General features: G+C 40.9%; 1 protein-coding gene across 1 annotated transcript in view; it reads right to left on the reverse strand.

Annotated features, from left to right (window-relative positions):
• Positions 1–307: 307 nt before the first annotated feature.
• Positions 308–16,009, reverse strand: part of RTFDC1 (replication termination factor 2 domain containing 1) — a 55,739-nt gene continuing 40,037 nt past the window's right edge. Inside the window, exons 6-9 of the mRNA XM_019510207.1 lie at positions 10,660–10,773; positions 5,908–5,962; positions 5,724–5,816; positions 308–3,482 (exon numbers count right to left, since the gene is read on the reverse strand). Of these exons, the coding sequence (XP_019365752.1) occupies positions 3,298–3,482; positions 5,724–5,816; positions 5,908–5,962; positions 10,660–10,773 (447 nt within the window). The 3' untranslated portion in view covers positions 308–3,297. The remainder of the gene's footprint in view (positions 3,483–5,723; positions 5,817–5,907; positions 5,963–10,659; positions 10,774–16,009) is intronic.

Below are 16,009 nucleotides of genomic sequence, written 5' to 3' on the forward strand. Positions count from 1 at the left end.
CAAACTGCCACGTTCTAAAAACAAACATAACTTATAAGAAGAGCACGGCATAAATTGCCTAGTATATAATGAAAGTCAGAAAGTACTTAAAATTATTGTGGAAGTCATAAGCATATTGTGAAATACATGATCCAGGGGAAAAAAAAACCCAAAAAGGAGATCACTAAAATGCCTCAAATGAGCAGGGAATGACTTAGCAGGCTGGATCCTATTTAAAAAGCTTAGGTTTAAACCCGTGTAAGAAAGCCAGGGCATTAATGCTAACATCCAGAAACAACGGTCAAGGAAAGAAAACAATATTGCTTACTCCAAGTTCTAAAATATTTATTCTCATATCCTTATACATGGTAGCAAAGCAATATGTAATAACCAAATAAAATAACTAAACTTTAATCCCATAGGGCTGCTATGTTCAAAAAAAAAAGAAAAGGAGAAAGAAATGCAGCCCAATAAAAAAATAGTAGGAGTTAAATGCACGCTCTTAAAATAGAATAAGACTGAAAAAGAAGAGAAGTGATTGTCATTGTGTATCTTTTCCTGCATTAAGCTTATTGTTTGCCTGTACCAAATAATAAAGGATAATGATGAACAGAAAAAAAATAGGAAGAATAAAGCTCATGCTAGCACATATAAAAATGTAGCAAAGTGATTCATTGAAGCTCAACTAAAATGCAAACTGTTTTGATGTGAAAAAAATGTGAGACTCTATCCTATATTTGGAAAACAAAAATGCTTACCATGTAAATTCCATGACAAACCAACTGTGGAAACAATTGCTTAATTATGCTTATCAAAATAATAATAAAATATCAGCAGTTGCATTCAACACACATGAATCAGAAAGACTACCTGTGCAAACATAAACAAATCATCTGAATTTCCAATTAACTGTTACAGATTACAAAGGGGGACACTTTTCAAAATAAATTACAAGACTAATTAATCATTTTAAACACACAAAAGTAACTATGTTACATTGGGCAGGAGCTTTAAATATCTTCCTTCTTATTGTAATTCTATCCTGGTTAGTTTGAACAAATGCTAGTGAAAATGTGTAGGGAAGGGAGAAGGAGAGGGAAAGGGGAAGCTTCCAGACTTTACTTTGATCACTTTATGTAGGTAATTACTGTCTACATTTAGAATCTTAACAACAGAATTATTGACTCAGGAAAGCTCACAATAAACTAAAAATTGTTCGATTCAAACATCATAAGCATTGGGATAGTGTCCTCCAGGCATGCTAACACGAATATCTGTGGTCATATGACATGATCAACCACTTTTCTTCAAACAAAATTACAGAGAAACTTGATGAAAATAAGAGCAAGACACTATTTCTTGCTCCGCATAGCAGCAGTCTCATATCCAAGGGCGTTTCAGAAAGTAATGACAAAATGGTTGCCCACACTGTATGGTCTGGCAAAGTGGGAAAAAACTACACAACAGGGGGAAACACAGATGAATGCGCCCATTGCTTGCAGCTACGTAGAGAAGTAATGTGCTCCAGTAAACCATTACTGCACGCAAAATGGGTTTTATTTCAAAATTACTGTTACTTTCTGAAACACCCTTATATATAAGTTTTGAGACTTACCTCAATTTAAACCCCCCAAAATGTTCATTGTGTTTTAATACTCTGAGGTTAGGAATCTAGCATCATGGGTTATGGAGCTGTTTTGAAGGCAGCACATTTCACTTATTACGAAACAGTATGCATAAGGAAAGAGAATCATTCCACGGACAGAAATACGGGGCCCAAGTTTAAAATGGTCTTTATCAAAGCATACTAGAGTATGTGAGCATAACTGTTTGCACACATAAAAGCCTGCCTGTGAATAGCATTTGCACATATAACACTACAATACAAAGGAAATATTTGCCTTCACAAATATAAGTTTTTTGGAAACTCTCCAAAAATTTAGCCCACAGCTTTTTATCCCCCCACCAACCCATGGATGAGTTCTGAGATTCTTCCTATGATAGAAAAATCCTCCAAACACTCCTGCATGCACTTCCAAGGAAGAACCAGAATATGCATTGAAATGCATAGCCTGCTCTTCCACAGTCTAACTACCCTCAATTAAACTGCACTGAAAGAGTGAAATTAGCAGAGTCAGAAAAACAGCTGGGAAGAGACCTTGAAGTTTTCAGCGCCAATTATTCTGCCTGCAATTCAGCACAGAAAACATTTAAAATACATAACAGCAAACTCCTTAATTTTGCTTAAGTCTTAGATTTTGATACAGAAATCATAGCAAATGGGCCAAACTGCAGAACCTACTTTACACACAAATACAGTTTCAAAAACTGATTGTGTTAGCAATTGGCCCAAGGAGTGCTCTGTGATCGTCTGCACTTCCATCCAAACCCTTGTGCCAGAATCACTGTTCTTTCAATGTGTGTATGGATCCATGATATGCATTTTCATGTGCTAGAATCATAAATGGGCTTTAACCAGATGGTGCTAGCCACGATATCCATCTTTTACAGATTTTTCCATCAGTAGATGCCAAAGCATTTTTAGAAAAGGAGGTCTTACTCCCATTTTACAAATACACAGACATAGTGATTTGCCCTACCTGCTTTGGCGGGTCAGGACTCCCAAACTATGGCCAGTTCTGTGTCTGCTAATCCATGCATCTGCAGGCATTTTGCTAAGATCTTTATATTTTTCAGATAAATGGAATAGACAATTCTTGTAAAAAAAACAAAAAACTCTCTCTTTACTTCTAAGATAGCCATATGACTCCAGGACAGACACTGAAAGTGCTCTACAGAACCATGAAAAGGGAAAAACATGCTGGTTATGAGAAGGGTTAAATTAGCTAATGTATGAAAAGCAGTCCCATTGTTCTTTTATTGGTTGTAAGCAATGTTAGGTAGTTACAAAAAAAGTTCAGCCTTCTTACTGAATCCAAACAAAAGTGCAATGACAGTTTCAGCTAAAATTGATAGCACAGAAAAGTGTATTTTTAACTATGCCCTTCACTTGCACTAGAACCAAGAGTAAGACACTAGTCATTGTGACGGAGGATGACAGAATGAGCCCGAATAATTTTGAATTTACAAAGATTTCTTGATTTTATTAGGACATGGATGACTGCTATCTTCTTCTTATCTAACAGTATCTATAGGTAAGCAAAGTGTATTGGCTATTCAGAAAGTTATAAACAACTTGCAAATTGAGTAATTCCAAATAACATCAGATTATAAATGAATACACTGTATCAGTTTTCCAGAAAAAAAGCCTAAGGAAGGCAAGCAGAACTGCCTGTTACAATCATGCAGAGTATTGTTTCAGAAATAGTATGCTGTGTGAGTAATCCAATTGGAAGATTCTTCCTTGGAGCGTTTTGCTGAGCTGTGTGATGTAAAAATAGATTTGTATGCCTCCGATTTATCCTCCCTCTCCGTGATGCATCTCTTGGTGGTACCAGATGAAGCAGCTTTTCCTGGCACAGTTGATGGACTTCCAATAGCCTCTATTGGGGAGGGGTGGAAAAAAAGGAAGGAACAGAAACACAAGACATTTTAGCTTTTTTGCAATTGCATATTAGTTTTTTAAAAAAAAGTCATTTCTACAGCTCCAAAACATTCAGAAATTGGCCTGCCAGGAACATCTCTGGCAGACTAGGAAAAAATATGTTTAAGTCATGTAATTCATACTCCTTTCCAGACTCATTAAAACATCTGTTCAACTCAGCTTGGGAAGTAGATTTCTCTCCTATGAATGCACATACTCTAACATAGTACTAGAAGCATCAGTTGCAGCAAGCCAAAGAGAAAGCTCTAAGCTCCAGTCTTCACACATAAAGGTGGGAGGATTTCTCCCCCTATTGTTTGAAAAATAGCTGTCAAATGCCAAAGGCAACACTTGTGACACATTTAAAATCTATCTACTCCCTTTATCCTTTATGAAGTCCCTTATAGACAACAACAATGGCCTGATAGTCATTTAATCATTTCTCATTGAAGCCAGGAAAAATGCCTCCCCATTATTTGTGACACCATTTCTATGCACTTCACCTGCTGCTACCACCATGTTCTCAAAAGGACACAGAAGTATTTCTGAAAAGCTGCAGTTGTGGCTCACAAGTAAAGAGAAAAAACAGCGCAAAAGTCTTCCCTAAACTGCCTACAATGAGTACATTTTAGGCACAAAAACAGTTAGAAGCCTGTCTGCATGTTTGACCTAGACAGAGCTGCTTTCCATTGTCATCCCCCAAAATTAACACTGGGAAGAAAACAGCACCAACACATTTGAAAATAATGCAGAAATGCATCTTGTAATAAATGCATGCAAACCTCAAGGGACAGCATCTAGCAAAGTTCATTTCTTTCCTGCCCACAGCCTACCTCATGTTTCCTCCTTAGCTTTGTTTTTCATTTTTTTTCCCTAGTTCATTAAAGCAACTAGGTCTCCAGACAGAAACCAATGACTTGTCATTTCAAAAAGGGTCAAGTGATTTTTTTCCCTTTGCATTATGTTCTGTGAGAAATTAATTTCAAGTGTTATTCAAGACAGCACAGACACCCATTAGCAATTAGAAGAAACTGGGATGAAACAGTTTAAACACGATCTATTATAGACTGAAGAAATCTGCAGCTCTGTATGGAGGAGAAGATAGGACATTTATAATGTAAATACTCTAGGCTCACCACAGAGAAACACTAAAGCTCATTATTTAATATCAGACTCTTCAGATTATTTTCCCTTCAGAAAATGACTCATTTCTAAACAATAACTGATTTTAAAATATACGAGGGTTGTTTTTTTCCCCCCAGTCTCTGGATAAAAAAAATCATAAGAATTAAAGCAATTGAGCAAATGAATTGTGCAATATATATATGCAACCTAAACTGGTGCTGTCTCCTTGGGATTAAAAGGCAGCCAAATTCTCTCAGTTTCACGCTGAATGTCCTTAATGATGGGCAGCAGAGCAGTAGCTAACTGGAGGACTAGCAAGTTATTAAAATATGCAAAGAGGGTTTGTTTCCTTTGAAAGAAGTGCCCACAAAATTATGCTTCTTGAATCTTAAAAAGCAAGAATCGGTAAGATTTAGGGCTTGGATGTGAAGATATAGAGAATGCCAACTGAAAGATGATGCCCATGCTGTGGGAATGAACAACAGGCAGACTGGCGATGCTGTCCACATTATTTGGGGAAAGGAGACAGAGTGACCGGTGAGAGTGGAGGGGATTAAGAGATCGGCTAGCAATGCAGAGTAAGAGCAAATGACTAGATGGCTAGTCATCCACAAAGGGATGTCAGAGATGCACACAAGATTTTAGTTTGCACAGAAGACGACAGGTCTGGAATAGAGGGGTAGATCTGAGAGATGTAGACTAAGAAATGGCAGTTGAATTTGTATCTGTGGATGAGATTATGCAGAATAATGTGTACAGTGTGGAGAGAAAGGGTCTAAGGCAGAACTTTGTAGGACCCCTGCAGCCTTTTGGAATATATACAAACAAGTTTGAATATTACCTCTTAATGGGCTTTATATAGGCAGGTTTTAACATCTTACGAACAGTTTAAAAATTAATACACGTATATGCAAAGTGTTTGCAAGGTCACTGCACAAATGTACGGGGAGGCTGTATAGAAACTCAACTGAAAATGTGGCATGAAGTAATTCAAAATAGTTCCTTTAAAATTATTTTAACAGCGTGGAGCAATTTACAAAATTGTTCAGTTACACTAGGACACATGCACACTAACCTGTGCCTTTGGTGAATATAATCTGTTTCTTTTCTCCAGAACTAGAGTTCAGGTCATCATTTACATTCTTTACTTTGGACGGTCCGGGAGAACCTACAAAAGAAAGAAAATCCCCCGCGACTGAATCATTAACTTGTTTCATAACTCTAATAGTAAAGCCAACCTGAAGTTGTGAGAAAATTACCTTCAGTGGCGTCCTGTTGAGAAACTGATTCTGCTGCCTTGCATTTCTTTGATTTCTGGAACAATGTAAGCAGAAAGTTGAGAACCTACTTTAAAAAGCTGCATGTGTTACTTAATGTCAATTTTGTGTTTTAGAGACTTAATTCTATTTGTTACGCTTGTACATTTTATAAAATAACTTTGCGCTTTCCATATAGTTGCTTTAAGCGTTACATACCCTTTCAATCTGGAAAAAAAGATGCTGACCTCACAGATGCCTTGGCAAAACAATGCACAGGCTGAAACTAAGCTGCCTAAAACCAATTTTTGGCTTGACTGGTTTCTTCTTTAAATGAACCAAGCTAATAAAAAGCACACAACATACAAAAAAAAAGAAGTTAAAAGTCTAGTTGTGTGTGTACCTCCCGCCCCCAGACCAGTCCTATAGTAAACCCCGCCCTGCAAACTATAGCAGTGTTTGTTGTATAAATGTTATACAAATACTGACTTAGTAACATCTCAGAAGAATTTTACAATTCTGACTAACTAAATCCAAAGAAGGAAACACTGAACATACATTTAGAATATGCTGTGGAGTCTACACGACAGGAGACAACGTTAGGGGAAGTAAGTAACACAGTAGATGCTGCTCTAGATCTCATCCAGAAGGTGGTGGTAAAAGGCCACCATAATAAAACCAGGCAGATTTCTAGTGATCATTTGCTGTTACGCACGTGCAAATACTAATCTCTTCTCTGTGCCTCCATCTTTGCTAGGATAGGGATGACACCAAAATGTACATCCCTGTATGTTTCTATGGTTTGTCTCCTTTCAGAACAGAGAGGGTATGTGAGGAAGCATGCAAAACACATTCATTCTGATGCTCTGTGCACCAAATCTAACAACTGGTCACTTAACAGCAACCAAGACTTTACAACTTCATTTTTTTTTAAGGAGGTAATGTGACCAGAAACTTCTTGTTCCTGAAACTAGGTAAGGAAACAATTTTGTATGGATGCCAGATTCATATAAGAGTTCTGATCATTCAAGTTGGGAGGCGGGGGGGGGGGAGATATAATCTAGTTGCTATAGGGCAATTATCAATTCCTAGCTTTTTGGACTGAGAACAGCTTTCAGCATAGCATACTTTATTTATATCAGGCACTTCTAGCATAAAATGCTACAATAACTCTGGCTACAATAATTTTGGCTGACAATAACAAGGACAACAAACTTTACCGTCAGAAAATAAATACAGTAAACACAGGTTGTAACAAATTGCTACTCATGAGGAGGTAAAAACAGGTTAAATCTAACTGTCCATCAAAATGGGTAAAATAGTAAAATATTAGTTACTGAAAGGTAATAAATTATTATTTTTGCTAGAACATGAAGCAGCTTGGTTTATTTAGTCAAGGGAAGGGGGAAGCACCATTAAGTCTTCCAGTACATAGAGGCTGTTATACAAAGGATGGTGACCGACTGTTCACAGTGCTTGGGGACAGAACTAGGGGAAACAAACAAAACACCAAGGCTGCATACACATTCAAATCATCTAGGTTTGTTCTCGTGATAGAAAAGCTTTACCCAGAACCAGGTACATCAGGGCAGGCAATTATTTTGGGTGGAGGACTGCTTAATGAGGTTTGGTGAGCAATCAAAGGCTGCATGGGTGGCCCCGCCCCTTGACAGGTGCCCTGCACCCTGGTTGCCATTTTGGGACCAGAAATCCCACCCCTAACCATTGCCAACAGAAGTCCCTCCTTTTGCCCCCCAGAAATACTCCTTTTGGGAGGGGAAGTTGCAATCTCAGAACCAGAAAAAAAAGGAATCATACACTAAAAGTCAAACACCTACTGTAACATATTTTAAGTTTATTACAAAAATATTTTTGTCATGATTTGTGTAGTTTACGTAGAGGTGATTGCATAATAACTCAACAATAAATTTTTAGTCTTTTATATAGCGTGTGTACACGAGGAGTTGCTGGAAACTGGGGGAGCACAACAGCTGTCCCTGCTGCAGTGCTCTGGGCAGGTAGGGAGGGGAAGCTGCAGTGTTGACGGAGCGGGGTGGGCTCTGCCTGCAGCTCACTCTGGTCCTGCTTGTGTGGGGCAGGGAAGCATGTGTGGATGGAGTGGGGAGCAGGGGGCTGAAGGAGCTTGACTGCTCACAAAGTCCCGCAGGCAGGGACAGACAGGAGGGGTGGGGAGCAACAGCAGCAGAAGCCAGCATGCACTTGGTGCAACCCCACCACGCAGGCAGGTGATAGAGGAGCAACAGCAGCAGAAGGTATGGGACAGAGACTAAGAGAGCTGGTGATGCCAGGCTCAGCTGTCTGCCCCTCTCCCGTCTCGCAGGGGTTTCTGTTGCTGCCAGTGGCGGCAGCTGCTTTCCTGCCCTTTGCAGCATGCTGCGAGCCAGGCAGGCAGCACCAAGTCCCTTCCCCTTCCCCCTGCCCATGGAGGGCTAGGCTCAGCCACATTGCAAAGGGCAGGCAGGGGGGAAAGCCCCCTCATGCACACAGCCAACCCACCCACACCCCACACATGCACCCACACCCCGACACCTCCAAACCCACACACACACACACACACACACACACACACCACTGTCCAACGCACTCCAGCCACACACCCCACAAATATACATTCCACACGTAAACCCACACCCTGACCCTCACCATACCCACCCCACATACATGCACCCACACACTCCACACCTCAACCACACCCCCCCACAATACCCCCATACCCTTCCCCATATACCCCTATGCCCCCACACTGCCTCTGCACCATACCCACACCCCACACCCCCCCAACCACACCCCCTGCACCCCTAGACACACAATATACAAGCAAACTGCCCCCCACCCCAAAAGGAGTACTTCCTGGGCAAGGGAGAGACTCCCAAATGCAAAGGTCAGCAGTCAGGACTTCTGGTTACAAGATGGTGACAAGGGGGTGAGGCACCTGCCAAGGGGCGGGGCTACCCTTGTGGCCCTCAGCACCTCACCAAAACTTGTTAAGCAGTCCTCCACCCAAAATAATTAGTTGCCCCTGGTGTAGAACCTTACTTGGCAATCGCCTGAATTAAATGTTTATTATAAAGGAACCTTAAAGCACAAACCCAATACATTTCTCATTCATCTCTAAGTGGTCACTTAAGACAGGTTTCACATGTGAACAGCTGCAAGTGATTGGAAACCAGTTCAAATATTTAAACACAACAGAAATTCAGTACACATAAACCACTTTTAAAATGGTCAGAATTGGTTTAAGATAAACCTGGATGAAGGCAGTATCAGACTCAACTGATTTAGATTAAATTGTTTTATTGAATTTCTGTCCCAGATCCCCTCAAGATTCAAGCTAATTCACAGTCCCCCAGCAGCCCAGGATGCTTTCTACCTCCTTCACAAAACCCCTTTTGCAGGGTGGGCAGGCTAGCCTTGGCCCAAGCTGTCTGCTCCAGCTGAGCAGGGAGGCATGCTCTAGTGCCCGCCCTGGCTACTGGCCTGGGCCACTGCAGGCATGTATGTGGCTGCATTTCTGGAAACAAAAATGAATGTCTGTTCACTTGCTTGTTGGTTGAATCTAGGCAGCTTAGATTAACTTGCGAAGATTGAACTGATTCAGCTTTGGGCTTTTTGACTTCCTGTACTTAGCTCAGCAGAACAGCACTGCAGAAACATTTCTGTTACCTTGTTTTCGACAATGAATTCCATATTCAGACAGATGTATGATTTTAGTTTGGGTTTTGAACAGGAAACAAGGCTCAAAATGGAAGTGAACAACAGGAAGCTTATTTTTAAGATGTTTATTATTTTTAAGTAAACAGCTTAAAAATAAATAATTGCCAGGGAATGCAAAAGTAGATAAGAAAGGGAAACAGGAATTTAGACTTGTTATACACATTATAACTCAAAGTTCCTGTTTCATGGAACAGAATGAGGGAGTTGGATTTGGCAGGAGAACAGAGGTAATTTATGGAAGATGCTGGCAGTTCCATCGCTGAAAGATCTTCCTATTTTGGGGCTTGTATTTGACCAAATGGAAGTCTCTTGAACTGTGCTGGATTTATATATACATTGAAGCCCAACAGGGCTAGTCACATTCTAACTAGAGAGTACCTATTATAATAGCATCTATTTCCAAATGCTGAACAGGCTAAGTACAGGATGGCTTATTAAGGTTCCTTTCTATCACCTAGTGATCCAGGTAAGGAGACAATGAATTTCTCATTCTTAAGTGTGCTGCCACAGCTACTAATACTTTTATGAATTCCAGTGTTAGGCTTCTCAAAGAAATGAAGGTGTGTACGACCAAGAGGGGGCTTTACCAGTTCTCAAAGCCTGCTTTCAAAAAAAGTCAAGCATACATAAACCTAAATGAACCCTACCACCAAAAATGGAAGGGGTTTGCTATTTCCTGTCACTTGCCATTCCCCCACCCAAACTTTTGATGTTTTTGTAATTTGGACCCAAAAGTCCAAGTTTCATTTAGGTTTACAGTTGTATGAAGTAAAAACTAAACACTTACAAATATTTTGTCATGGTTAAGACTAAAACATTTTTTATCTATGTGTCCTAGACAAACTACACAGATTTATCAACAAATACTAAATCAGAGTAGTTTAACACAGAGACTCTCTGAAGAATCCCATAATTAGGAGTTGAACTTATAGCCACAAAATAAATTCATACAAGGTTTCATTACAGATAACATCCTTTTATAATATTCTTGCGTTTTTTAAATCTACATAGAAACATTACCTTTCCCAATTTATTTTTAAGTCTTCTATCCTCCATTCTCTTCTTCAGATTTTCCATGTCATCTTTATTGCCATTAAGTAGAATCACATCATCTTCTTGAAAGGGAACACCACACTTCAATGACAAAGAGAAATGAACACAATATAACTCTGCAAGATCTTAATCACATTTTAGATACAGAAAAATTGCCCCCGTTGTCATTTACCTTTTTCTATTGCCCTGTATAAAGTTCTCTTTTTATTAGTCAGAAGCTGCAGCTTCTACAGCAGAAATGGAATTATACTGTGTTCATACACTGAAGTGCTTCAATCCCTGAGGATGACTAAGATGTGAAAATATAGAAAGCACCTCAGGTAGACTGCTTGTGTTGGCTCTTAGTACTATTTTATTTCTACGGCTGCCAGTGCAAGTAGCCATATATCTGTTAATTAGGTAAATCATGATAGTTCAATGCCATGACCATGAACATGAGGATTTCCTTGGCTAGGCTGAATTTCTAATGGAGGGATGAATCTCTGTGTTATCAAGAAATAAAAAAGGGGGGGTGGGGCTGAATGTTTTAAACAAATCACAGATCATCTTTTAACAGACAACCAAAAAAGGAAGAATGAACATAGTTTTACGAGATGAGCCATCACAGAGTCCGAGTCCTTTATGTAAGCAAACCATACCATAAGGAAGAAAGCTAAAAACAAGTGAATATCCTAGTTCCATAAATGCACTAAACACTGTCCATTTGAAGCCATTTGTAAGCCTACAGTAGAGTCACTGAACTAATTTAACCGAACCATGATTTAATTTACATTGATCCAACCTCCTTGTGCAGATGCACTTAATTGTGCTTAAGCCTCTCTGTTCAGCATCACAAGCTTAAACTGTGCAGTCGGCTGATGGCATATAAGGTGCACAAAACACATCTCAAAGTGAATTTTGTTTTGATGCTTTTGCTTGGTCAAAGCTTTGCTGCTGTATGCACAGTTTAGTTAGCTAGTTTCTGACCACAAGAAAAATCAGACCTTTCCAAAACTAAAAGGCAACGCCATAACACAAGAGCAGTTTATAAGAGGTGATACTCAACCTCTGGCCTGCACAGCCATGTCATCCAGCCCCCGGGGCTCCCCATGGACCTGGTAATTTGCCAGAGAACAACTGGCAACATTAATTGCCATTCCCCTGCTGCCAAATTGTGACCCTGTGCACTAGATCACTGGTCTGCAGCTCCATGCAGCACACAGGATCAGGCCAGCATATGGGATCCAGCCCACCAGCCAGCCCTCTGCTTCTCATCCAACACCTGAGGCTGGAAGGTTGAGCACCACTGACTTAAAAAGGCAGGAATCACTTCCCGATTCCTTTTCTTAAAACCAGAGTGGACATGTCAGAGACAGGTATGATGGATAATCTTCTTTTCAATTATGGTAAGAGGAAGATGTTTTTATTTTGAACTTAAACTCAAACAACAAATTATCTGAATAATTTGAAAACACTGAAAAGTAAAGAAAAAGTAAAATATGCCCAATATGCAAAATGAATCACCTTCCTATACAACATATTAGCAAATAATTCCCTACAGTTTGTGTAGGGAATAATCTTGTCCACAACCAACAGGCAAGCAAGTAGCAATGCTGGCAACTGCATATGCGCTGATGCATGTTAAACTAAAGCTGAACTAAAGGTTTTCAGCACTTTCATGGCTCAGTCAATGTCCCAATTGTACTTGCTTGCAGGGGTTACTTTGAATAGTCACATTTTCATTTAGCACAGAGATCCTCAAACAGGATGCCATGGTTGAGCAATACTAGGTGTGCATCCACACAATTCACAAGATAAATCCAGAAATTTCAAGTAAGAATCCAGTGTCAAAAGCATTGCTGACCTTTTGTGCTCTTCTCGAGTTTGTTGCAACAGAAAAAATTGCCATTATTTTTCCATAAACAAGAAGTGAAAGTTAACAGCTGGCATTTTCCCAGGGGTGCCTTAAGTGTATAAAGGTTGAGAACCACTGCTCTAGCAGCTTTCCAAAGAAGTCACCTACTGCTAGACATCTTATTTGCCAAAGACTGATTTAGGTGTTTAGATAAAGTTTACAGAGAATTTTTTAACCCAGGTTAGTAAAGTCTCCAGCCCAAAGAATGATAATGGAAACACTGACGACACAAGACCTAGAGTGGAAGAAATGTGCTCTCAGACCAATAACAGTAAGTTCTCTTAACAAGATAATGCCATTATTTTAATGAATGTTTTATGATCTCTAAGCTTCTATCACTTACCATAATCCTAATGTAATGGAAACTAAACCAGAAAGTAAAGTTGGCAGCATTCCTTTTTTCCATTACATACATCTGGGAAGTAATAGTCGACTTTCCCTCCTTTTTCAAGTGCCAATTAAGGAAAGACAGTTAGTTTCAAGGAAGAGAATAGAAAGCGTTCCCTAAATGCAAAACAAAATGGCTACTGAACCGCAGCAATAAATGTTTTGTATTGCAAGCCTGTTCTTACTTTTGCTTTAAGTCATTTATTAAGCTAATCATTTAAAATTATTTATACTTGCATACTGTCACTGCCAAAGGATGAACTTAAGTGTTTTGCTCTATTGCAGAAAACAGTTTCCCCCTATAGCATCTTCCCTCATCAAGACAGAATAAGTATTTGTGATCTCAATGGTGAACCATGAACTTGAGAACTATATTTACAAAAAGCTCACATATGTGAACCAAGCTGCACTCATTTATCCAACTGAACATAAAGGTTTTGATCTTGTGCAAACCTGTTCCACATAAAAAAAAAAAAAGGTATGGAAACTGCATATTTATTCCACTACCACTCTTATCAATAGGGTTTGTACAACATGTTTCGAGGGAGGGACCTCTCTAAGTTCGGTCCCAGAAGCTCTCTTGCCTTTTGCTTTAAAACAGTGTTAAGACCAAATACAACAGCCCTAACTGGAACTGATCTAGATTTCCACAATTAATGACTTTTTCTAAACAGGCCTAGATTACAATTTTCTTATAACAGAAAGCTAAAGAGAAACACAATCTCATTTTTTTTTATACAAATAATAACAATGTAAGTCTTGACAATCCCTCACAGTCAAGGGTGATTATCTTTCATGATCATCTTATCTGTGTGTTGAAAGATGGCTGATGAGGCTGATCCAGGATCAACGGACTCTGCTGCAGCTCGGACATGTGTTTCCGGGTGGGGTGGGTGGCGCTGGATTCTTCATTTGGTCTGCGGCATGCTGTTTCTGCCACTCCCGCTTTTCCATCTCCTGTTGCCGTCGTGAAGTTTCAAAGCATTGAGTTCCCTGCAACAGATTCTTGCTCCGTTGGGGGCAGTCCTGGGTGATAGTCTCCCGTGAGATGACATCAATGTTGCATTTTTTTAAGTTGGCCTTGAGGACATCCCTGAAGTGCTTTCTCTGTCCTCCTCTTAAGTGTAAGCCTTGGCTGAGCTGGGAAAATAAAACTTGCTTTGGGAGTCTGGAGTCAGACATCCAGATGACACAGTCAGCCCAACAAAGTTGATGTTGGATGATCATCGCTTCAATACTCACAGTGCTTGCTTGTAGGAGGATGCTAATGTTGGTGAATCTGTCCTCTCACTGGATTCAGAGGATCTTGTGCAGGCAGCATTGATAGTATTTCTCCAGCAACTTTAGATGTTTCCTGTATGTTGTCCATGTCTCAGCTCCATACAACAGGGTAGGGATCATGACTGTTTGATTAACCATGACCTTGGTTTTGGATCCAATGTCATGATTTTTGATCACCCATTTCTGCAGGTGTCCAAAGGCTACCCATGCACATTTGAGGCGATGCGGGATTTCTTTGTCAATGTCAGCTTTCCACAGGAGATGGTTTCTAGGGTATAGGAAATACTCAGTGTTCTCTAGTGTCTCACCATGGATCTGGATTACCGGAGCTGGGGACTGTTCATTAGGAGCCTATTGGTGGAGGATCTTAGTCTTCTGAATGTTAAGCATCAGTCACATTTTCTTGTCTGCCTCGGAAACAATATTGATGACTGCCGGAAGGTATGTTTCCAAGTGACCACATGCTACAGCATCATCAGCATACTGGAGCTCAATGATTGCTCAGAGAGTAGTTGTTCCTTAAGGAGAAGATCCTCCAAGCCCAAAGAGAGGTAATCCCAACACGGATCAAAAGGGGGCAAAAGGGTGCAAAAGCCCCCATGGCTCACCAAAAGCATCCAGGAACCTTTCCTAGCTAAAAAGGAGGTGTATACCCAGTGGAAGGGAGGGGTCATCACCAGGGAGGACTATACCTCAGTTGCTCGGGGCTGCAGGGGGGCGGATAGGAAGGCCAAGGACTAGCCACCCAGATGAAGGACAACAAGAAGTCCTTTTTTTAAATACATAGGGGGCAAAAAGAAGGTACCAGGTAATGTGGGGCCTCTGCAGGACACGCTAGGAAATCTGGTTGTCACACCAGACAGGAAAGCTAACCTATTTAACAATTTCTTTGCCTCCATTTTTCTGAGTAGGGACTGGCTCATCCCCCCGCACTGGGAACCCTGTAGGCCCCAGGGGAGGCGCACCCAGGCCTCGGGTCAGAGGGGAACTAGTCAGGGAACTTCTGGAGGGACTGGATGCATTTAAAATCAGCAGGTCCTGATGATCTCCGCCCCAGAGCGCTGAGGGAATTGGCTGAGGTCATTGCGGGACCCCTCGCACAGCTTTACGAGCACTCATGGTGCTCTGGCATTGTGCCAGAGGACTGGAAAAGGGCCAATGTGGTTCCCATTTTCAAAAAAGGGAGGAAGGAGGACCCAGGAAACTGTAGGCCAGTTAGTCTTACCTCGGTCCTGGGTAAGCTTTTGAGAGAATTATTCTAGCACATGTCCACAAGGGGCCAGCAGGGGAGATTATGCTTAGGGGCAACAAACACGGGTTCATTAGAGGCAGGTCCTGTCAGACCAACCTGGTGGCCTTCTACGACCAGGTCACCAAATCCTTGGATGCAGGCGTTGCGGTGGACATAGTCTTTCTGGACTTTAGGAAGGCCTTTGACACCGTCTCTCACCCCATTCTCACTAAAAAACTAGGGGACTATGGTATCGACACCTACACAGTCAGATGGGTCACTAATTGGCTGGAGGGCCGCACCCAGAAAGTGGTGGTAGACGGGTCATTTTTGACCGAGGGATGCGGGCAGTGGGGTCCTCCAAGGCTCAGTCCTCAGGCCCACTCTGTTCAACATCTCCATCAGCAACTTGGAAGAGGGGGTAAAAAGCATCCTTTTCAAATTCGCAGATGACAATAAGATGTGGGGAGAAGTACGCACACTTGAAGGGAGGAATAGGCTGCAATCGGACCTGGACAGGTTAC

The sequence above is a fragment of the Gavialis gangeticus genome, unplaced genomic scaffold (genome assembly GCF_001723915.1).
Source record: "Gavialis gangeticus isolate Ggan-Ray unplaced genomic scaffold, GavGan_comp1, whole genome shotgun sequence".
Classification (NCBI taxonomy): domain Eukaryota; kingdom Metazoa; phylum Chordata; order Crocodylia; family Gavialidae; genus Gavialis; species Gavialis gangeticus.